The 23,238-nt window shown below is 52.8% G+C and overlaps 1 protein-coding gene across 3 annotated transcripts; it reads right to left on the minus strand.

Annotated features, from left to right (window-relative positions):
• Positions 1-983: 983 nt before the first annotated feature.
• Positions 984-20,632, minus strand: GPR68 (G protein-coupled receptor 68). 3 transcript variants are annotated; one of them, XM_025392487.1, is made up of 2 exons: positions 20,426-20,632; positions 984-2,677 (listed from the first exon to the last, which is right to left on the minus strand). In XM_025392487.1, the coding sequence occupies exon 2, from the start codon at positions 2,576-2,578 to the stop codon at positions 1,451-1,453; it is 1,128 nt and encodes a 375-aa protein (XP_025248272.1). In that variant the 5' UTR covers positions 2,579-2,677; positions 20,426-20,632; the 3' UTR covers positions 984-1,450. The 3 variants fall into 3 exon arrangements, with proteins under 3 accessions (XP_025248272.1, XP_025248273.1, XP_025248274.1); XM_025392488.1 differs by lacking the exon at positions 20,426-20,632 and adding an exon at positions 11,314-11,817; XM_025392489.1 differs by lacking the exon at positions 20,426-20,632 and adding an exon at positions 11,176-11,817.
• Between the last annotated feature and the right edge of the window lie 2,606 nt (positions 20,633-23,238).

A 23,238-nucleotide genomic window follows, 5' to 3' on the forward strand; every position in this document is an offset into this window, starting at 1 on the left:
AAACTTGGTCACTTCCTCCTCTAGGAAGGGGAAGAGAACCTCCCCAAGTCATCGGACACCTTCCACAAGGATCTGATCAGGGGCTGTGCAGTCGAAGCCAAGTGTATCCCTGGGACCACTGTGAGCACCCTTCCCTGGGGCACCTCCAGCCTGGGCTGTCTGCCTCTGGGCATCCCCGATGAAAGGGCTAAGAGACACAGCACAAAGGATCAACCTCTTAAAAGTTGGGGGGAAGAGGGGAAGGGAGACTGAGGAAGGGGTTCTACCTGGGCCTCCCTTTGGTAGATTCCAGAAATGTTTACTGATGCCAACTTCTGCTCCTAGCCACTGGTCCCTTCTTGGAGGAAGCCCAGGTAGCCTCTTGGTTCTGAGGAACTGGAGTCCCAGGCCTTGGAGGACATCCCCAGTCAGAGCTGGTCCCAGCCCACTGACCAGAAGGTCTGAAGGGCCAGCATTCCTGTGGAGGTGGGCAGGTCTTCTGGAGCAGCAGGTGGCTCTCCCTGTTCTTGTGGCTGGAGCCAGGGCCCTTCTCTGCCTATAACTACCCCCACTCCCCTAACCCAACACCCCCTCCCTTCCTTCTCCCCTCCTCCCTTCCTTCTCCCCCTCCTCCCTTCCTTCTCCCCTCCTCCCTTCCTTCTCCCCTCCTCCCTTCCTTCTCCCCTCCTCCCTTCCTTCTCCTCTCCTCCTTTCCTTCCCCCTCCTCCCTTCCTTCTCCCCCTCCTCCTTCCCTTCCCCCTCCTCCTTTCCTTCCCCTTCCTCCTTTCCTTCCCCCTCCTCCTTCCCTTCCCCCTCCTCCTTCCCTTCCCCCTCCTCCTTTCCTTCCCCCTCCTCCCTTCCTTCTCCCCCTCCTCCTTCCCTTCCCCTTCTTCCTTTCCTTCCCCCTCCTCCCTTCCTTCTCCCCCTCCTCCTTTCCTTCTCCCCTCCTCCCTTCCTTCTCCCCTCCTCCCTTCCTTCTCCCCCTCCTCCTTTCCTTCCCCCTCCTGCCTTCCTTCCCCCTCCAGTTTTCTCTTCCCACTGTTGTGGGCGGGGCTCCAGCGCTGATCCCACCGGGACACCTGGACAGGCATTGTCTGTGACAACGGTGGCATTGGAAGGCCCTGGCAGGTGAACGCCCAGCCTCCCACCCGCCAAGTCGTCACACTCCCCATGCACAAACTCTGCGGAAAGCAGGCCAGGGAGCGCAGCTCACTGTCTTCCCCCCCACCAGCAGCCCCAGCCTGGCCACATTGCAGCCGCAGCAGAGGACACCATGAGCCAACGGGGGCTTATTCCCACCCTCGGCGGTCCCAGCGGGCTCAGCAAGGGAGAGCAGACTTCTGGAGTCACGGGGCCTCGCTGCCTCCGCAGAAAGTGGCACTGGTGCTGGGGGAAGCAGGAGGCGGCCGGCCCTGAGGCCCATGGGCTGAAGGCTCAGGCCTCACAGGGCCCCACCCGCGGGGGACCCAGGCTAGGCCAACCCACCCGTGGCAGACCCTACCATCCCTGGCGAGTTAGGGGTCTGGAAGGCCGGGTGGAGCTTGGTCAACAGCTCGGGCTCCTCGCCCTGGGCCCCACTTTTCCCGGAGGCCTCGGGGGCACCCAGCGGGTAGGCCTCCCGGGCCCGGCCGGTCCTAGAGCAGGTGAGGAAGGCCAGGCAGGCCCCGCGGAGGCGGGCCAGGTCCCGGTGGGTGGTCTCGCTGACGAAGCAGTAGAGCACCGGGTCGGCGACGCAGTTGAAGCTGGTGAGCAGGAGGGAGAAGTGGTAGGCGTTGAAGACGCCCTTGGCGAAGTCGCAGCTGGCCTCCCAGACGCTGCGCACCAGCAGCAGCACGTGGTAGGGCAGGAAGCAGGCCAGGAAGATGACCACGGTGCTGAGCACCAGCCGCTGGATCTGGTCCTTGCGGCTCTTCTGGGTGCCGTGGCTCCGGCGCACGGCGCGCAGGATGCCCTGGTAGGACGCCAGCAGCAGGCAGATGGGGAAGAGGAAGCCCACCAGGAAGCGGTAGTAGTTGATGGCGCGCTGCCATGCCTGGATGGGGTAGTGCTCAAAGCACACGCGGTGCTGGTCCTCGTCCTCGATGACCTCCTCGTGCATCAGGAAGTAGATGCTGGTCAGCAGCTCCTTGGCCCAGATGACCACGCTGACGCCGACGGCCGCCTTCAGGGTCCGGAACTGGTGGAAGCGGAAGGGATGGGCCACAGCCAGGTAGCGGTCCACAGAGATGCAGCAGAGGAAGCCCACGCTGATGTAGATGTTCTCGTAGAGGAGGATGCCGCACACCTGACAGGACAGGTCGCCGTGAGACCAGTTGTCGTGCTGCAGCACGTACTGCAGCCAGAAGGGCAGCGAGCAGATGTAGAAGAGGTCGGCCACCGTCAGGTTGCACAGGTACACGCCCAGCTCGTTCCGGGCCTTGATCTGCAGGTAGCCGAAGTAGAGGGACAGGCAGTTGGCCGGGAAGCCTACCACCAGCACGGTAACATAGACCACCGGGGCCAGCGTCTGGTGGATGGTGTGGTCGATGGTGCAGCTCATGGAGGAGTTGTCTGCAGTGATGTTCCCCATCTTTGGGCCTGACGGGGCCACACTCCTCATGGGCTCAGGGACTGGGCCTGTCTCTCCACTGCCATCCTGTTTATAGAAGGTGGTTCAAGTTCTACCAAGGGCTGGGCATCGCTGGTGGTGGGCAAGACCCTGAAAGTCAGAGGCAGGAAAGGCTTATAATAGTAGCTAACATGTATGTAGCACCTACTGTGTGTCAGGCACCGTTCTAAATTCTTTGCTCATTTAATTTAGAGGCTGTAATCCCAGCACTTTGGGAGGCCGAGACGGGCGGATCACGAGGTCAGGAGATCGAGACCATCCTGGCTAACACGGTGAAACCCCGTCTCTACTAAAAAAATACAAAAAACTAGCCGGGCAAGGTGGCGGGCGCCTGTAGTCCCAGCTACTCGGGAGGCTGAGGCAGGAGAATGGCGTGAACCCGGGAGGCGGAGCTTGCAGTGAGCTGAGATCTGGCCACTGCACTCCAGCCTGGGCGACAGAGCGAGACTCTGTCTCAAAAAAAAAAAAAAAGAAGGTGTACTAGCCCACCAACTCCAATTCAACTACAGTATCTGAATGGTCAGACATGATGGCTCACACCTGTAAGCCCAGCACTTTGGGAGGTGGAAGGATCACTCGAGCTCAAGAGTTCAAGACCAGACTGGGCAACATGGCAAGCCCTTGTCTCTATAAATAAATAACTAAATAACAAGAAGAATAGATCTGAATGGGAGCCCCAGGTGCGGTGGCTCACATCTGTAATCCCAGCACTTTGGGAAGCCAAGGTGGGCGGATCACTTGAGGTCAGGAGTTCGAGACCAGCCTGGCCAATATGGCAAAAATCCGTCTCTACTAAAAATACAAAAATTAGCTGGGCATGGTGGCAGACACCTGTAATCCCAACTACTCGGGAGGCTGAGGCAGGGGATTCACTTGAACCTGGGAGGCAGAGGTTGCAGTGAGCCAAGATCGTGCCACTATACTCCAGCCTGGGTGATAGGAGGAGACTCTGTCTCAATTAAAAAAAAAAAAAAAAGAATATATCCGAATGGGTCACATACCAAGCCACTATAGGGTAGTTTACATCTCCCCTCCCCATTCCCTGGCTTTGCCTATTTATTCCCCATCCTTTATATATTTTCACGCTCCCTTGCTGTAGCAAGTAAGGCTGGAGGTTCTTTTTTTTTTTTTTTTTTTTTTTTTGAGATGGAGTCTAACTCTGTCGCCCAGGCTGGAGTGCAGTGAAGGCTGGAGGTTCTTATGAGCATGTACCCACCCTGCGCCTGCTCTCTCAGGGAGACATGGGACAAAGATCAATTCTAACCCACACGCGACAGCACCGGCCACCCTCCTCATCTACAGCAATAGGCGGCATTCACATTTGTCCTATTTGCTCACAGGAATGTACTACTTAGGTCCATTTACACTGAGGCCACCGTCCCTCATGGGGGCCTCTCCAGAAGAGGCCCAACCTTGTCCACATTTTACCGCGTCCTGGCAAGAAACAAAAGCAGTTTCCCACAAGCACAGCCTGCACTCCTGGGTGCTCACCCAGCAGGAGCTACCTCTCCTCTCCTCCATGGAGCTCCGGGAAAGCTCCGGGCCAAGGCCCCAGGACGTGAGCGCCAGGCCAGCCAGGTAGAGACTGTGCAAGTCACTTACCTTGTCTCAGCCTAGGTTTCCTCACCTGTCAAACGGAGATAAAAACACCTGCCCTTGGGGGTTAGTATCAGGGCCACATCAAATAATGGGTATGCAAACAGGGCATTGTTTTTCCAGGAGCAAAGAGGAGGAGTAAGAGATTATAATCTTATTGGAATCAGTGAAAAGTTCCTATTTATTGGCCAGATGCAGTGGGCTCACACCCGTAATCCTAGCATTTTGGGAGGCTGAGGTGGGCAGATCACTTAAGGTCAAGAGTTTGAGACCAGCCTGGCCAACATGGCAAAACTCTGTCTCTACTGAAAATTAGTAAGGCATGCTGGCGGGCTCCTGTAATCCCAGCTACTCAGGAGGCTAAGGCACGAGAACCGCTTGAACCTGGGAGGCAGAGCACGCGGTGAGTCGAGATCGCACCACTGCGCTCCAGCCTGGGTGACAGAGTGAGACTGCATCTCAAAAAAAAGAAGTTCTTATTATTGAGAATTTAACAAAGACGATTCCAGATATTTGAATAAGTTTGAGCAAGATAGAATACAATGTTTTGGTGGGGCGCAGTGGCTCACACTTGTAATCCCAGCACTTTGAGAGGAAGAGGCAGGTGGATCACCTGAGGTCAGGAGTTCGAGGCCAGCCCGGCCAACATGGCAAAACCCCGTCTCTACTGAAAATTCAAAAATTAGCCAGGTGTTGTGGCGGGCACCTGTAGTCCCAGCTACTCAGGAGGCTGAGGCATGAGAATCACTTTAACCCGGGAGGCAGAGGTTGCAGTGAGCTGAGATCATGCCACTGCACCCCAGCCTGGGTAACAGAGCAAGACTCCGTCTCAAAAACAAAAACAAAAAAACTTCTTGGATGAATAGGTGAACGACACTTCCCATCTTCCAGGTGAGGAAACTGCGGTTCTAAAGGGCAAGTGACTTGCCTGAAGCCAGCCTGAGGAAGGAAGAAGCGTTGCTGCTAGAATCCAGGTCTTCTTGCTCCACATCCCACCTCCCTGCCACATACAGTCTCTGCCTGAGACTCAGCTCCCAACCTCTCAGTTCCCAGAAAACAGGGACTCCCAGTCGCTGACTCACCTCTTCCGTCCTCTTCAGGGCACTGGCCTAGAATTCCAGTGATGGTGGTGGAGGGAGGTGCTTCGTGTTTTTGTTGTGGTAAAATACATGTAAAATAACATTTACCGGCCGGGCGCGGTGGCTCAAGCCTGTAATCCCAGCACTTTGGGAGGCCGAGATGGGCGGATCACGAGGTCAGGAGATCGAGACCATCCTGGCTAACCCGGTGAAACCCCGTCTCTACTAAAAAATACAAAAAATAGCCGGGCGAGGTGGCAGCGCCTGTAGTCCCAGCTACTCGGGAGGCTGAGGCCGGAGAATGGCGTGAACCCGGGAGGCGGAGCTTGTAGTGAGCTGAGATCCGGCCACTGCACTCCAGCCTGGGCGACAGCGCGAGACTCCGTCTCAAAAAAAAAAAAAAAATAAAATAACATTTACCATTTTAGCCACTTTTTTTTTTTTTTTTTGAGACGGTATTTCACTCTTGTTACCCAGGCTGGAGTGCCATGGCACGATCTCGGGTCACCGCAACCTCTGCCTCCCAGATTCCAGTGATTCTCCTGCCTCAGCCTCCCAAGTAGCTGGGATTACAGGCATGCGCCAACATGCCCGGCTAATTTTGTCATTTTAGTAGAGACGGGGTTTCACCATGTTGGTCAGGCTGGTATCAAACTCCCCATCTCAGGTGAGTTGTATCCATTAAATAATAACTCCCCAGCCCCTAGCAACCACCATTTCTGTCTCTATGAACTTGACTATTCTAGGTACCTCATATAAATGGAATCAGACAGTATTTGTCCTTTTGTGTCTGGCTTATTTGATGTAGTATAATGTCTTCAAGATTCATCCATGTTGTAGCACACGTCAGAATTTTCTGCCTTTTTAAGGCTGAATAATAGTCCACGGTATGCACAGCCCACATTTGGTTTATCCATGCATTGATGGACATTGGAATTGTTTTTACCTTTTGGCTATTGTGAATAAAGCTGCTATAAACAAGAGTGTACCAAGATCTGTTCAAGTTCCCACTTTCAGTTCTTTTGGGTACATAATCAGAATTGGTACTGCTGGATCATATGTTAGTTCTATTTTTAATTTTTTGAGGAACTGCCCTACCATTTTCCGCAGTGGCTGCACCGTCTTACATTTCCACCGGCCATGCACAACTGTGGGTTTTGGGTTTGTTTGTTTGTTTGTTTGTTTTCATTTGTATGTTTTGGTGGTAAGAAAAAGGGGGGAAGGAACAGCTGAAGTCCATGATCCCAAAACTCTGCCCAGAGCCCAGTGAATCAGAATTCGGCCCTAGTCACCTTCTCTTGTCAGTCCGCCTGTCCCTGAATGCAAGCTCACACCTGTGGGGCCAAGTGCTTTGCCAGGCTTACATATAAGGAAATCCACAGAAGCTCATGTCCCCGAATGGTCCCCAAGGCACCTATCCAGGGCTGTTCCTCTTTCTGAATTTACTTCAGGTTCTCCACAGTCCACACAAGATCCACCCACAGGAAGATAAAATCCATTCACAAAAGCACAGGCCCCCAGGCTCCCCCCAAACGGCAAATGAAGCCCCCATGAAAGCACAACCAGTCATCTTGGAAATTCACTGAGTGTCATCAGGCTATGGTTTACGAGTGGTGGGTGTATATACGTGTAGGGTGGTGCTTCCTCTTCCCTAGGCCAACAATAAGCTAATTCTGGCAACCAAAGTCAGAAACATTCAAGCCTACAGAACAAAGAAGAAACATTTACTGCGTTTAGATGAAAGCACCTCCTACGTTTATTTTGGAGAGAAAAGAGGGTTTTGGTATTCTAACGCTGCAGTGCTTGAACTTAGGTGCATCAGAATCCCCTGGGGAATTTGTTATGACAGATCGCTAAGCCTCACCTCCAGAGTTTCAGACACAGTGAGTCTGGGCTGGGACTCAGGAATTTTACATTTCAAACAAGCTGCCAGGTGATGTGGATGCTGCCAACCCATGGACCACATTTTGAGTAGCAAGGCGCTAGGACAGTCTGGAAGGTCCAGGGTTCAGCTCTTGAGTACATGCCCTACAAGAGCTCCCAAGGCAGGGAAACAGAGGAAGCTGGCAGGGGAGTGTGATCCAGCGGGACCTTGTGGGCACAACCAGGTCACAGCCCTTGGGATGTCTCCCGGCTGATTCAAGGCCCGAAGAAAAAGCCATTAAACCTGAGCACTTACACCTTTTATTTGCAAAATACTTTACAGTTTACAGAGCTTTTCACCTCTGTTCTCTTGTCCAATTTTAAAAACAGCCATTTAGAGATGTGTCCATTTTAGAGATGAGAAAACCGAGGTCAGACAGATGAAGCAGCTTGAACTATCCAGTACCCTGGCTTTCACTGCACAAGTGTGTGTAGAGCATCTCCGATGTTCACAGCACCAAGCTAGACATGGGGGACCTAGAAGTCCACAAGAAATGGGCCAGGTGTGATGGCTCACCCCTGTAATCTCAGCACTAGCTGAGGTGAGAGGATCGCTTGAGCCTAGAGGTTCAAGACCAGCCTGGGCAACATAGCGAGACTCTGTCCCTACATAAAATTTACAAATTAGCCAGCTGTGGTGGTGCACACCTATAGTCCCAGCTAATCAGAAGGCTGAAGCAGGAGGATCGCTTGAGCCCAGGAGGTCGAGGCCACAGTGAGCCATGTTCATGCCACTGTGCTCCAGCCTGGGTGACAGAGTGAGACTCCCCCATCTCAAAACAAACAAAATGCAAGAAATGGCTCCCAGTTTCAAGGAACCTCCAAGCTCGAAAGACAGGAATGTCCCATGCACAAATTACTAGCATGCAAGGCAGTGTATGGCAGGTGCAGTGGGCAGCTCTCCCACACACATTCAACACTGGTTTGCCCTTTTCACTCCCTGTGGGATGGCTGCTTCTCCGTGGTTTCAACCCCACCTACACTCTGATGACTCCCAGGTCTCTCCCAGGATGGAGGCATAACCAGCTTCCTGCCATTCACAGGACACGCTCAGTGAGGCCCACGCTGGGTCCATCATTTTCTCCACTGGTCTGTTCTTGGAAGGGGCATCTTCACCTGCCCAATCATTTATGTCAAAAAATGGCTGGCCTTCAGCTTTCACCCACATCTCATCCACAGCATCCAGTTAATTTCCAAGTTCTACCACTTTCAACTCCTAAGTATTTCCCACATCCATCTCCTCCTCTTCAGCTCTCTTGTCAGCACCCTAGATGGGCTTGGTCAAGAGCTCCTTCCCAGAGTCAGTGGAACAGCCTCCTCTTGGGCTGCTTCCTGTCTCCATCTTACCATCCTCAAAGCCATCCTCTAAACAGAAATCTGAGCCAGTCACACCCTGCGGCAAAGACTTCCATGGTTCTCCAATCATCCACTCATGCATCCATCATCCAGCCATTCACGCATCCATCCAGCCATCCATCCATCCATCCATCCACCCACCCACCCAAGTATTCATTCATACAACAAATACTCACCGAGTATCTATTATACAGAAGGCACAACACTAGACACTGGCCCCTAGTAACAAGTGGCTTTTAGTCTTAAGGGGGAGGAGAGAGGACAAGTGAAACAAGCTCACAAAGAGAGTGCAGGATTTTGTGAGGGTTCATGGGTGAGGACCTCACCCTGTCAGGAAAGGCCTTCCTGAGCATCGGCAGTTACAGTAAGATCAGGAGAAAGAGGAAGCGTTGCCCAAGCAGAGGAGAGTTTCTACCTGTGGAAAATGTGTGGAAACAGCCGAAATGCAAGAGGAAGAGAAGGGGCAGCTCTGCGGAATTGAAAGTAGACTGGATCTAAATATGAGGTAGGCAAGGCGAGAGAGGAAACGGCTGTAGAACTGGCGAGTGATTACAAGCGAGGTGGGGAACAACCAGGGGCCAATCGGAGATTTTTCTTGGTGCCTGGTCCTTATAACCTCCCCAAAATTATTTGCTGGATGGATGGTGGAGAGGTGGGTGGGTGAATGAGTAAATGGAGGGATGGGGTAGCCAGATAGATGGATGACTGGATGCCTGGACAGATGGACATATGGGCAGCTGGAGAGGTGAGTGGATAGATGGGTGGGTGGATGGATAAGTGGATGGGTGAATGTATAAAGGGATGCATGGGTGAGGGGTAGAGGGATAGCGGGATGAGTGAATGGGTGGACAGGTGGATGTATGGGTGGGTGGATAGGTGAGTTGATGGAAGGGTGGGTGGGTGGATAAGTGGGTGGGTGAATGTGTAAATGGATGCACGGGTGAGGGGAAGATATGGATAGATGGATGAGGAAATGGGTGGCAGATGGATTATGGGTGGATGGATAGGTGAGTAGGTGAGTAAGTGGATAGGTAACTGGTGGGGGGTTGAGGCTGGGTGCTGGGACAGTGGGGGTATCATTAATAGAAACAGGAAAGTGAGGAGGAGGAATGACCGTGGTCCCCTCTCTGCTCAGGCTGCCTGAGCTGGTCTGAGGGTCCTGATTTTTCACCAGTGCCTTCCCTTCTACCGTTCCCTGAGGACAGGCACCCTCAGATGGAAACTCCGACTTGCCCTCTACCTCATCTCTACAGGAACCTTGCTCCTCGAAAATGAAAGAACACAGTGGATACAAAAAATATTTCATAAATGGAAAAACATAGATATCTAGAAGAACTAAGCCACGTCTGTCGAGGGCCCTGCACTTGCCAGGCAAGTTTCTGAATGTCTGTTCTCTCTTTCACCACCACTCTCATCAGCACCCGCTTTACAGATGAAGAAACTGAGGCTCAGAGAGATGAACCAACCTGCTGAAGACTCCGCAGCTGAGATGCGGCAGGCCAGGTCTGGAACTCGGATTGGTCCACACTTTCCTTGATGCCGTGCTGACTATTATGATCATCCTGGAACCACCACCCTCAAGCAGCCAGCTCAGCCAAGCTCCAGTCCTCACAGATGCTGCAGCAATGGCCACCAGGCTTGGTCCGGGACTGACCCCCTTCACCTCGACTACGCTTTAGCACGTCAACCATGTTTTCAACGCCCACTGAGGAAAACCAGCCATGTGTCCAGTCCGTGGTTTGGGAGGGCATTGGGGAAAAGAATCAAAATAACACTTTATTACCCAGCTAAGAAATTGAGAAAAACTATAGAGTGACTCAACGCCTGGAAGCAAATCTTTAGCAAATGCAAATCAGCATAGAGGCCTCTGAGGACTTCAATGACCAAGAGAAATTAAGCTCCCAACAGGAAGGAAAGGCCTCTCTGACTAAGCTAGGAGTCTCGTGCATGTCCCAAGTCAGAAGGCAGAGGTGCCTACCTGCTGGATTCCAGCTAGCACATAAATAATGATCTAACTCGCTCCCCCTTCCGTGAGGCACACACCGGCACGCACAGACAGTTACTCATGGTGCCAGGGCTGCTCACGGAGCCCCAAACCCACAAGAGCTGGGGAGTTTCCCGAGGGCCCAGCTTCCTTTTCCTTCAGTTGGCCAAACCACTGCATGCTTTAAACAAGACTGTTTCATTTTCTGAAAGTGCTTTATTTTTCCCTCTGAGGACGGGAAAAAATCAGGATGCATTTTTCCTTAGTCCCCATTTCCCCCCAGATCGCCTCACTCCAGCAACCGTGTGGACCATAGCATCTGACTTCTAGAACCCCTGTCACTGTTTCAAAGGTCAGTCCCATCTGGGCTCACAAAGTCCCTGTGAGTCAGGTGGGGCTGGCATTGCTAAGCCATTTCTGAGAACCTGAAGCCCAGAGAGGCTAAAGCAGGGAGGCTCAAACTCACACAGTTAGTTGGGGTGGATCTGAATCCAGAACCCAGGTGTCTAGGCACCAGCTTGCTGCCTTTGAACTTTCTGGATCACAAGCAATAGCAAGAAATACACCTGACATCATGACCCAGCACACAGGGACACACACACCCCCACACATCTGTGCAAAGCAACAAACTTCCCCAAAGCAATACTTACCCTACTTCTTGCCACGCACTCTGATCATTTCTATTCTATTTCAATTTTTAAAATGCAGGTCATGAGTTACGAAGTTGATTTACTGACCCATGAATGGGTCACAACCCGCAGTTTGGAAACAGCTTGATGGACCCCCACCTGTGCTTTCCAGCTTCTCCTAGAGCCTCAGGGCCCCAGGAAGGCGGTGTGGTCTCTGAAGACAGGTGAGGAGCAGACAGCTGCTGAAATCAGGACGGAGGGAGTCCTCTGAGGGGGGAGTCTGAAACGAGTCCTCTCTGACTCTGCCTGCCTCAGCTGGGCTCTGCCCTCAAACCTCAAACAGCTGGGCTTCCTGCAGAGGCTCTGCAGGAGCCTGGGCACCCTTGCAACCACGACCCCAGCTCTCCCTCCAGCGACTTCCCGCAGCCTGAACCTCCCAGCTCCGGCTAGAAAATCCCCAGCCGGAGGCTGCCCATTCCCGAGCTGAGGCAGAATCATGTGAACTCCAATCTGGTGTCAGGCTGGGCGGTTGCCGAGGAACCACTCGCCAGCCAGAGGCTGAGGGCGGCGGAATGGCTCTCTCCACGCATCCTCCTCTGCTCTCCACGCAACCCAGTCAGTGAGCAGCCTCACCGGGAATGTGAAAGCCTGAGCTAGGGGCGGGTGCCCTCAGGACTGCGGTGGGGGGATACAGGAGGAGGGGGTGGGCTAATTCTAGCCACCTTTCAGCACCTACAGGATACCAGGATCCAGGCAAGGGCGGGGGAAGCTGTCAACATCTGGGTCACTGGGGCTCAACCCTGGCCACGTGCATGAGAACATACCTGGGAGCCTATAAAAAAAAAAACAATGCCCGAGCCCCACCCAAGGCTGGTTAAATCATGCTCCCAAGTGAGGTGCCAGCATCAATGGCTTTAAAGCTCCCTGGACTGTTCTAAAGTGCAGTGAAGGTGGGGAACCATGGATGTGGTGAAGCAGGTAGGATCCTGTTTGGCAGAGCAGCAGAGTGAAGGCCATGGAGCCAAGGCTCTGGGCATGAGTAAGGATAGGGTGAGCATCAATGTTTGCAACTGTGTCAGTCCCCAGAGCAGGAACCAAGCCCGGGGCTCTGGCCGCGGGGGGTCTTCTGGCTCTCAGGAGCACTTACTAAACTCCCTCACACACATAACACAGAGGATGGAAAGGCCCAGCATTTTGGCGCAACCACCTCCCTCCAAGGCAGGCTCCTTGGAAGCTAATTATAAGCTACAATGCCAGAGCCAGGAAGCCAACAGACACACGGTGCATGGGGCCACTGGGGGCGCGAGTCCTTCCTGCCGGAAGCGGCCACAGCCCTGTGCTAGGTCCCTGATCTGGGGACTAACACAGTTTAAAACATGCCCATCTTATTCATGCCAAGAGCCTTGGCTCCACTCCCCTTGCTTTGCGGTAGGGGGTCTAAGGAAATCCCCTTCAGTGGAGCCTGGGCCTTCCAAGCAAATGCTACCACATAGCAAGCCTTTTAAAAACTATTTCTAGCCAGGCGCAGTGGCTCACCCCTGTAATCCCAGCACTTTGGGAGGCCAAGGCAGGTGGATCACCTGAGGTCAGGAGTCGGAGACCAGCCTCGCCAACATGGTGAAACCCCGTCTCTACTAAAAACACAAAAATTTCCTGGGGGTGGTGGCATGTGCCTGTAATCCCAGCTACTTGGGAGGCTGAGGCAGGAGAATCACTTGAACCTGGGAGGTGGAGGTTGCAGTGAGCCGAGATTGCGCCACTGTACTCCAGCCTGGGCGACAAAAGCAAAACTCTGTCTCAAAAAAAAGAAAAAAAAGTTCCCTATGTCAGTTGCTTCTTGTAGGCCTTATGTTACAAGCAAAAGCTTCAACTTGGTGTGGTGCAGTAGTGTGCATTTGGACACACGTGCTATTTCTGAGTTTCGGAAATGTGGCTGGCTTTCCCTGATGTCATATAGGAGGACTCGGGGGTTAGGAGCACAGAACTGACTGAGCAGTGACTGCCTGGCTTACCCCAGGACACGACCTGCCAGAGAGAGCACCTCTGGCCCTCTACAGGGTGACCCGGCCTAACAGGGTGTGCACACGCAGGCCGTCTACACCATCATCGTCTATACCTGCAGGAACCACTAATGGCATGGTGTCCCGGCCCACCTCCAGCACCGCCAGGGGCCAGCAAGCTGCCCCAGCCCCTCTGCGAGCACCACGTGCCCTACTGCACCTGGAGGAAGGACCATGCCTTTGGGATGAAGAAGGAGGGGTGAAACTTTCTTTGGTTTTACTCAAATCGGCTGAGCCCGGGTCTTTGTGAAATGCTAGCTCAGTAAGAGAAAAAAGAACCCACGTTCTCTCATGTGCCTGGCCCTCGAGGGGTTAGGAAAGAGCCTGGAGTGGCTCGCTACCAAGAGCTGCCTTTACCATTTCCCCAGCATTTGCTTTTTGCACTAGGTGCTGTGCTAAGCACCTTCCCGATCCTTTGTTTAATCCTTACATCAACTCTGTGTGGCAGGGATTATCCTGTTGCCCAGGCTGGAGTGCAGTGGTACGACCTCAGCTCACTGCAACCTCTGCCTCCTGGGTTCAAGCAATTTTCCTGCCTCAACCTCCCAAGTAACTGGGATTACAGGCATGCACCACCCGGCTAATTTTTTTTTTTTTTTTTTTGAGATTCACTCTTGTTGCCAAGTCTGGAGTGCAATGGCGTGATCTCGGCTCATGGCAACTTCTGCCTCCCGGGTTCAAGCGATTCTCCTGCCTCAGCCTCCTGAGTAGCTGGGATTACAGGCATTTACCACTATGCCTGGCTAATTTTGTATTTTTAGTACAGATGGGGTTTCTCCATGTTGGTCAGGCTGGTCTTGAACTCCCGACCTCAGGTGATCTGCCTGCCTTGGCCTCCCAAAGTGCTAGGATTACAGGCGTGAGCCACCATGCCTGGCCCTAATTTTTGTATTTTTAGTAGAGATGGGGTTTTGCCATGTTGGCCAGGCTGGTCTCGAACTCCTGGCCTCAAGTGATCCACCTGTCTTGGCTTCCCAAAGTGCTGAGATTACAGGTTTGAGCCACTGCACATGGCCAAAACAACATCCATTTCTTATCTTGCAGTTCTAGAGGTCAAAAGCATGACGTGGATCTTACTGGCTAAAATCAAAACTGCAGTCTGCAGGGCTGCATTCTTTCTTAAGGCTCTAAAATCCATTTCCTTGTCTTTTCCAGCTTTTAGAGGCTTCTAGCATTCCTTGGCTTGTGGCATCTTCCAACTTCAAAGCCTACAGCAGTCGACTGAGTCCTTCTCACATCACATCTCCTCCTCTGACCCTCACGTACCCTCTTCCACTTTGAAGGGTCCTTCCTTGTGACAATGCTGGATCATCTCCTTACTTTAAGGTCAGCTGATTAGGAGTCTTAACTCCACCTGCTGCCTTAATCCCCGTTTGCCATGTAAGGTAACGCAGTCACAGGTTCCGGGGATTAGGAACTGGACCTCTTTAGGGAGGGCATTATTCTGCCTCCCACACCCACCATGTGATACTTACTTAAAACCCTATATAGTGCTGGCTGGGTGAGGTGACTCATGCCTATAATCCCAGTACTTCAGGAGGCTGAGACAGGCAGATTGCTTGAACTCAGGGGTTTGAGACGAACCCGGGCAAGCTGGCGAAACCCCGTCTCTACAAAAAATACAAAAAATTGGTGGGTGCGGTGGCATGTGCCTGTAGTCCCAGCTACTCAGGAGGCTGAGGCTGGGGAATTGCTTGAGCCCAGAAGGCGGAGGTTGCAGTGAGCTGAGATCACACTTGGGCGACTGGAATGAAACCACGTCTCGAGCGAAACAAAACGAAACAAAAACCCTGTACAGTGCTGCTTCTCAAACGTTAGTGTGCATGTGTTATACATCTCCCAGGAATCTTGTTAGCGTAGCTTTTGGTTCAGTTCAGTAGGTCTGGGGTACGGTCTGAGATTCTGCCCTTCTAACATGAACTGAGGACCACCTTTATCTCTGGTATCCCCACGGCAATTGCTATAATGCTGCACAAGTGTTTGGGCTAAATAAATACTTGATAATGAAAAGGGCCAGGCATGGTGGCTCACACCTGTAATTCCAGCACTTTGGGAGGTCAAGGCAGGAGGATTGATCGCTTGAAGCCAGGAGTTTGAGACCAACCTGGGCAAAAAAGTGAGACTCTGTCTGTACAAAAATTTTAAATATTAGCTGGTTGTGGTGGCCCACACCTGTAGTCCCAGCTAGTCGGGAGGCTAAGGTGGGAGGATCCCTTGAGCCTGAAAGTTTGAGGCTGTAGTGTCCAGCATAGGCAACAGAGAAAGACCCAAAGGAAGGAAGGGAGGAAGGAAGGAAGGGAGGGAGGGGAGGGGAGGAGGGGAGGAAGGAAGGAAGGAAAGAAGGAAGAGAAAAGGAGGGAGGGAGGAAGGGAGGGAGGGGAGGCGAGGGGAGGATGGGAGGAAGGAAGGAAGGAAAGAAGGAAGAGAAAAGGAGGGAGGGAGGGAGGGAGGGAGGGAGGGAGGAAGGAAGGAAGGAAGGAAGGAAGGAAAAGTTGAGCTCTGAGTGTTTTTATCACTGTGGTACAAGGGAGCTGGGATAAGGGCTCCTCACACACGCTTCACACAGAACGAAGGTGGCCTGAGGTTGTGAATGACAAATGGGTGCTCAGCAAGGGGATGCAGGGTGGGTGCTCACCTGTCTGGAGCTGCCCATATATACAAGGCATTGAGCTTTCCATAGGCTGCCTTGATGCCTCACAGCAACCCGCCAGGTAAATATCATCCCAGTTTTATCACTGAAAGCTCAGGGCTATCCAAGACCAAGGGTCACACAGCTGGCAAGCAAGCAGCAGGGCTGGGATTCAATTCAATGTCCGAATTCACTGTGTTTTCATTTTTAATTAATTAATTAATTTTTAGAGATGGGGTCCCTATTCTATCACCCAGGCTGGAGTGTAGTGGTGCGATCATAGCTCACTGCAGCCTCAAAAATCTGGGTTCAGGCAATCCTCCCTCCTCAGCCTCCCCAGTAGCTGGGACTCAGGTATGGGCCATCATGCCCAGCTCATTGTATTTTTTAAAAAAAAATTTAGTGTATGCAACAGATTGGTTTCACCATTGTATTTATTTTTATTTATTTATTTATTTTTTGAAACAAGTCTCCCTCTGTTGCCCAGGCTGGAGTGCAGTGGCACGATCTTGGCTCACTGCAACCACCACCTCCCGAGTTCAAGCGATTCTTGTGCCTCAGCCTCCCAAGTAGCTGGGATTACAGGCGCACACCACCACACCTGGCTAATTTTTGCATTTTTAGTAGAGACAAGGTCTCACCATGTGGCTTATGCTTGTCTCAAATTTCTGAGCTCAAGCCATCCGCCCACCTTGGCCTCCCAAAGTGCTGGGATTATAGGCATGAGCCACCACACCTGGTCCATCATTGTATTTTAATATTTACCAATGTAACGCATGGAAATATGTATGACTATTGGTTAATGCTTGTCTTCTCCTTTACACAGGAAGCTGCCTGGGGAAGGAGGAGCTGGATCTATTTCGTTCTTTGCTAGGGACCGTGCACACCAAAAACATGCTGAATGTTTGGGTGAATAAATGAATCTAAATTCCACTTCTTCCTGTAGCCTGCTGGGAAGACCAGCGTGGCTAAAATTGAAGTCAGAAGCTAACAATCTGAGGGAAACAGTCAGGATATAGGATGAGGCAACAAGAAGAGGGTTGGTTTGGACTCTCAGAGTGTGAGTGGGTGGCCTTAAGCGGAAGTGCATTTCCACGAAGGCCTGGTGCTGAACTGGGGACTTCCAGCCAGGAGGGCCTGTGGTCTGAGAAGGTCTGAGCTGCCTGGGGCATGTCTCCTGTCTGCAGCTGCAGCACAGACCACAGACCTGGAAGTTGCCATGGCAATCCCTGGGGCCTGCTGCCCCCACTGCCTGCAGAGCGCCCAGCCTATCAATTAGTAACCTAATAATGTATGACAACAGTCACTCCAAACACACAGGAAGCAGCCCTCTTGAAAAACAAACGACTTCTCCAGCAACTCGAGAGCTTCGAAGATGCTCATTACACTCAACCCCGGGCCACCCGCTCAAATCTATTTTCTTGAATCCAAATTGCTCTCTCATTGGCTTCTCCCTCTTGTTTTGAAGGCCCAGGGTTGACAAAGCTGGGGACTGAAGCCTCAGAGGTTCCAGGGCTAGAGAGGCCACTGGGTAGGATGCCTGCTCCCTCAGCCCTGTGTCAGGTCCAGCGATACTGATTCTGACCAAAATAGACTGTGCGTGATAAGGCCCATGTCTCTGTCTCTGCAGGTCCTCTCCTGGGAGAAACACTTCAACTTTTGCAAAAGATTAATTCATCACCATGGCGCCCAGAAAAAAAATGCAAAAGAGAAGACTCAAGTTGTGGCAGACCCAAGGTGGCTGCAAACTCTTTGAGATTTTCCTCATTGAGAGGTGGGGGTCTAAATCCCCTCCCTTGAACCTAGGCAGGCCCTCTGACTGCCTGACCAACAGAATAGGGTGGAAGCAACGCTGTACCAGTTTTTGAGGTTAAGCCTGAAGAGACTGGCAGTTCCCACTTCCTGTCTTTTGGGAATAATTGTTCTTGAAACCTAAGTGCTATGCTGTGAGGAAGCCAAGCAGCCTCGTTGACAGGCCCACACTGAGCGGAACCAAACCCTGGCCAGCAGCTCCTGCTGTGCCCCCAGCTGACAGCCAGGTTTGACTTGTCTTGCATACCAGTATGTCATGTTGGATGAGGATCCCCCAGCCCCAGTAGGGCCATCTCAGCTGATGCTCCAAGGAGCAGAGATGAGCCATCCCCACCGAGCCCTGCCCAAATCACAGATTTGTGAGCAAAATAAATACGTTATTTTAAGCTAATATCTTCGCTCTTTCTTCCCCTCCCTCCCCCTCCTTCCCTCCCTCTCTCCCTCTCTCCCTCCCTTTCTCTTTCTTTCTTTCTTTTTTTTTTAACGGAGTCTCGCTCTGTTACCCAGGCTGGAGTGCAGTGGTGCCATCTCGGCTAACTGCAACCTCCGCCTTCCAGGTTCAAGCGATTCTCCTGCCTCAGCCTCCTGTGTGGCTGGGATTACAGGCATGTACCACCATGCCCAGCAAATTTTTGTATTTTTAGTAGAGACGGGGTTTCACCATGTTGGCCAGGGTGGTCTCCAACTCCTGACCTCAAGTGATCCACCTGCCTCGGCCTCCTAAAGTGCTGGGATCATAGGCATGGGCCACTGCACCCGGTCTAAGCTAATATCTTTAAATATGGTTTGCCATGCAGCAATAGATAACAGAAGCATAAATTATTTGTCCCCCCAAATCACTTTAGGGCCTATCATGTGCTGGATTTATTCATATAATTATTTGATTTCAAATCTTTTCAAATTGTATAACAAGTCTTTGAGGTGTAGGTATTATCATCTCCACTTTCCCTAGGAGATACTAAGACTCAGAAAATTAAAATATCTTGTTTGAGGTCAACCAGCTAGGAAAGACGAAACAGGAATTCTGATGCTAAAGCTCATTCCTCTACCACCATCATCATCATCCTCATCGTGGCTGGTGCCAAGCGCTCCTCCTTCCCTCCAGGGTCTTCAGTCACCAGCCCCTCTTTGGGTCCACCCACTGAAGTCCACCAACCTCTGGACACCACCACACTTTGCATTTGTTTTCTTTGAACCTGTTTTCCACTTCGTTTCCTGTTGGCTGAGTCTTTTCTTCTGACAGTGTGCACCTTACCCAGAAGCGTGTGGTATGATAGTAATAATAAGAGTGGGCAGAACTGACATTCAGAGGGCATTGCAAGGCTTTCAAGGTCGGATTTCACCTGTGCAATCCCATAATCGCCCTACTATGATGCCCATTTCACAGGAAACTCAGAGGCTTAGAAAGAGACAACATGGGCTGGGTGTGGTGGCTCACACCTGCAATTCCAGCACTTTGGGAGGCAGAGACGGGTAAATCACTTGAGGTCAGGAGTTCAAGACCAGCCTGCCAAGGTGGTGAGACCCCGTCTCTACTAAAAATACAAAAATTAGCTGGGCGTGGTGGTGGGCGCCTGTAGTCCCGGTTACTCGGGAGGCTGAGTCAGGGGAATCGCTTGAACCAGGTGGTCGAGGTTGCAATGAGCCAAGATTGCACCACTGCACTCCAGCCTGGACGACAGAGCAAGAATCCATTTAAAAAGAAAAAAAAAAATTGTGACTTGCCCAAGGTAATAACTCCAAAATATGGAAGAGCTGGGATTGGACCTAGACTATCTGGTTCTGGAACTGGGCTGGCAATACAGTCATACAGTCCACAGCATCCTCACTGTCCAGCTCCACTTCCACTGTTGAGCTCAGGAATCTGTTTCCCTCCCTCCTTTTGGAAGCGATCCTGTGTGTGGAGGTGGGGGCAGAGGGATTAAAGCCAAACGTAACTATAGCATCTCAGATTTGCAGACTCTTCAAACCAGCCTCACACCTCAGTGAGGTGACAATGGCTAATATTTCTTATCTCAGTTTTACAGAGGCCCAGCCACAGCAAGTTACCTGCCCAGAACTACACAGCCTCTGGCTCCAACGCAGGGCTCTCTCCCCTGCCTGTGCCCTTTCGCCACCGCAGCCCCTGTTCTCCAGCTGAAGGACCACCTGGACCCTGCTGCCTCGTCGGGCCATTTGCTTGGTGGAGTAGCTGGGGGGGGTGGGGGGCCTGCAACCAGGGACCCCACCGGCGCTGCCCCTGCCGACCAAGCAGTGAGCCAGGGGGTGCTGTCCGGGTCTCAGGGCTGCCCTGAGGGGCCGCGCAGATCTGGGGGACAGAAAGGCCCAAACGGACTCGGAATGGCCGGTGCTGCCAGGCTCTGGGAAATGAAGGGCTCGCGGTGTCTCGCACTTTTTGTGGGGGCGGGAGTAATTACCAGGTGGCCGCGGAGCCAGCCGAGGGGGCGGCTGCTAACCCGGGCGGCGACCGCAGGCGGAGACACCCCGCCCGGGAGAGGGACCCGGCCGCGCCGGCGCTCGCGGACAGACACCCGCGGCCGAGTCTCCCGCCCCCGCCACGCCCCGGCGGCCTCGGCTCGGGGCGCGCCCCCGCCTCGCACGCGCACGCGCCTGCACCCGCACTGGCCCGCCAGGTTCCCGCGCGCTCGCGGGGCCGCTCCGGGGGAGGTGCCGAGACCCGGCCTTGGCCCGCGCGCGGTTTCCGGGGTCCGGCTCGCCGGGGACCCACAGGCTAGGCGAGAGGAAGGGGTCGGCTCGCTGGGACACTTACCTGCGCGGCGCAGGGCTGAGGCGCCGGCCACCGTTACCCCGCGCCCCTCCTCTTGCCAGCGCGCACGCAGATGGCGGGGTGGCCTGGGGACGTCCTTGGGCCCCTTCCTGGGAACGCAGGGCCAAGTTGTGCTCCGATTCCACGGCACCCCCGCGTCGGGCACACGCAGCCCTGAGTGAGGGTCCACGCCCTGCCTTTCAGCCTGACCACAGTCTCTAGGCTCGGCGCCTGCTCCCACTACCATCCTGCCCTGGGGGACAGGGTCTAGAGCACTGCGTGGGGCTCAGAGTGGGCCTGGCTGTAAAAGGACAAGGGTCCTTCTCCAGCCACGTCCACTCCCGGGTGCCCTGGCTATCAGCAGCCCCTCACCACAACCCCAGGGTGAGAAGCCTAGAGAACAGTCCAGGAGTAGCCTTTCTGTCATTTTCCACGTCCGTGTGCCCAGCACACGCAATAAATGAAGTGCGGTGTTGCAGCTCTGGGCCTCTCTGCACCTGCCCTGACCGCAGCCTGGCCAGCCCAGCCTGGGGCTCTGCACTTAGGTTTGCAGCCCCCTGGGTCCCTGCCCGGTGCTCCCCAGAGCCGGAGCCTGCCTGCCACAGGGATGGCTTAGAGGACCTCCTACTGACCTTCTTGATAATTCAAGAAGGCCTTAGTGCCCTCTGCCCCACATGCTCACAGATAATAGTAATAATAGTTCCAGCCCGTATCTATTGAGCTCTGCTGTGTGCCGGGCACTGTTGTAAGTACTTAATCGCATTAACTCATTTGATGTTCAGGGGTGTATGATGTAGATACTATTGTTATTCCCATCTTATACATGGGGGAATGAGGCACAGAGAGGGCAAACAACTTGCCCAAGTTCACACAGGTAGTATGTAGAGGCCTTGGGATTCAAATCCAGGCAGTTGGGTACAGAAGCCCTCTTCCTACCCACTTCCTGTCCCAAACCACCCTTAGCTGTTTCCTTCTGCTTTTTCACAATTGCATATCTTGGTTCCTGTGGCCCTCTCCACTCCAGAGACCTCCTGTTTCCCATCTCTTGAACTCCTGCCTCCGTCTTAAGACCCCAAATCACTTCCCCTAGGGAGCATTCTTGGTTGCCCCAGGTAATGTGTGCTGAACCCCGCTGTGTGCCCTTAGCCCCTTTCCCAGCACTGCACCGCCCCGGGGTTGGTGGCACACAGCTGTCTCTCTACAGGGCCCTTGCTCTCAGCCCAGTTATCCTGCTCAAAGCAGGGTGCCCCCATTCTTATTTATGAAATGAATGTCTGGAACTGTCACTGCAAGAGTCTGCAGAAGCTTAGGCGGTTGTCAGGACAGATGGTTGCAGGTTAGGGACGAAGGGTGATTGGAACTGCAGGCAGAGGAGGTAGAAGGAGAGAGACAGCAAACATCTCACCTTCTGCTAACTCCTCTGGGTGGCTCAGCGCTCCACACGGTGTGACTCAGCCTCTAGGTGAGTCTCCGGAAGGATGGACAGTGGGTAAGAGGACAGAAGGTACCCTGGCAGGGGAAGGCCGGGGAGCAGGAGGAGGGAGAGAGAGGCACAGGGAGTGTGGAGGCAGGGGGATTTGCTTTTCCCACTGGACACTACCCTAGCCACATCCCAGCAGGCTAAGAGGCTGGATAAGCCGCCTCTGCTGGTCTTCATTTTGAAATTCCTCCTTCTTAGAAAGTCCTCACAAATGGAATTTTCTGGATTGACTATTTATGCCATAAAAATTCACATCTGCTTTCTAAAAGTTGCCAAACTGAATGTAGTTGTGAAGAGTTTGGCGTTGAAAGCCAGAGTGTTGGCATTTAAATCCCAGTTGTACTACGCACTAGCAGGGTGACCCTGGACAAGTCTTTTAACCTCTCTGTGCCCGTTTCCTCATCTGTGAAATGGAGACACAACTTCAGAAGAGGGCTAAGATGATTACATGAGTTAAGCCAAGTAAAGCCCTTAGCTCAATGCCCAGCACACATGAGGGTTCAATAGATGTTAACTGTTATTATCACTGTCATCGGACATTCCAAATATCGTCTTATTTGCAGCTCTTATCATTTATCTATCTATTTTTGAAACAGGGTCTCACTTTGTCGTCCCCCAGAGTACAGTGGAGTACAGTGGCAGCTCACTGCAGGTGCAATCACTCTTATCTTTTAAATGCTTCCTGTGTCCTTAGTGCCTGTGCACAATCTCCTTTCATCCCCAGAACAAGTAGTTTTATTCTCTCCATTTCACAGATCAGGAAACTGAGGTTTCATAAATTGCCTGAGGCCACTCAATTCCCAAGTGACTGAGCCAGGACTTGACAGGAGTTCCGACTCTGAAGCTGTTTCTTCCAGTGATTCTGTTCTGCCTCATCTCATCTCTCTAGGAAAGAGGTGGGCTCTTTTTTTTTTTTTTTTTTTTTTTTTTTTTGAGACGGAGTCTCGCTCTGTCGCCCAGGCTGGAGTACAGTGGCCGGATCTCAGCTCACTGCAAGCTCCGCCTCCCGGGTTTATGCCATTCTCCTGCCTCAGCCTCCCGAGTAGCCGGGACTACAGGCGCCCGCCACCTCGCCCGGCTAGTTTTTTGTATTTTTTAGTAGAGACGGGGTTTCACCGTGTTAGCCAGGATGGTCTCGATCTCCTGACCTCGTGATCCGCCCGTCTCGGCCTCCCAAAGTGCTGGGATTACAGGCTTGAGCCACCGCGCCCGGCCGAGGTGGGCTCTTTTAAAGCTCATTGTCAGTTGCCAGATCGAGGACTCTGACTGTCAGGAGTACAGAGCATGCCCTGTAGAAAATATATTACAGAATGAATCCTGCCAGGGCTACCACACT

This window comes from Theropithecus gelada, chromosome 7b, assembly GCF_003255815.1.
Source record: "Theropithecus gelada isolate Dixy chromosome 7b, Tgel_1.0, whole genome shotgun sequence".
NCBI classification, from domain to species: domain Eukaryota; kingdom Metazoa; phylum Chordata; class Mammalia; order Primates; family Cercopithecidae; genus Theropithecus; species Theropithecus gelada.

What these genes read in the sequence shown, in the direction of transcription:
- GPR68 (XM_025392487.1), bottom strand. Translation starts at nt 2,578, where the DNA reads ATGAGGAGTGTGGCCCCGTCAGGCCCAAAGATGGGGAACATCACTGCA.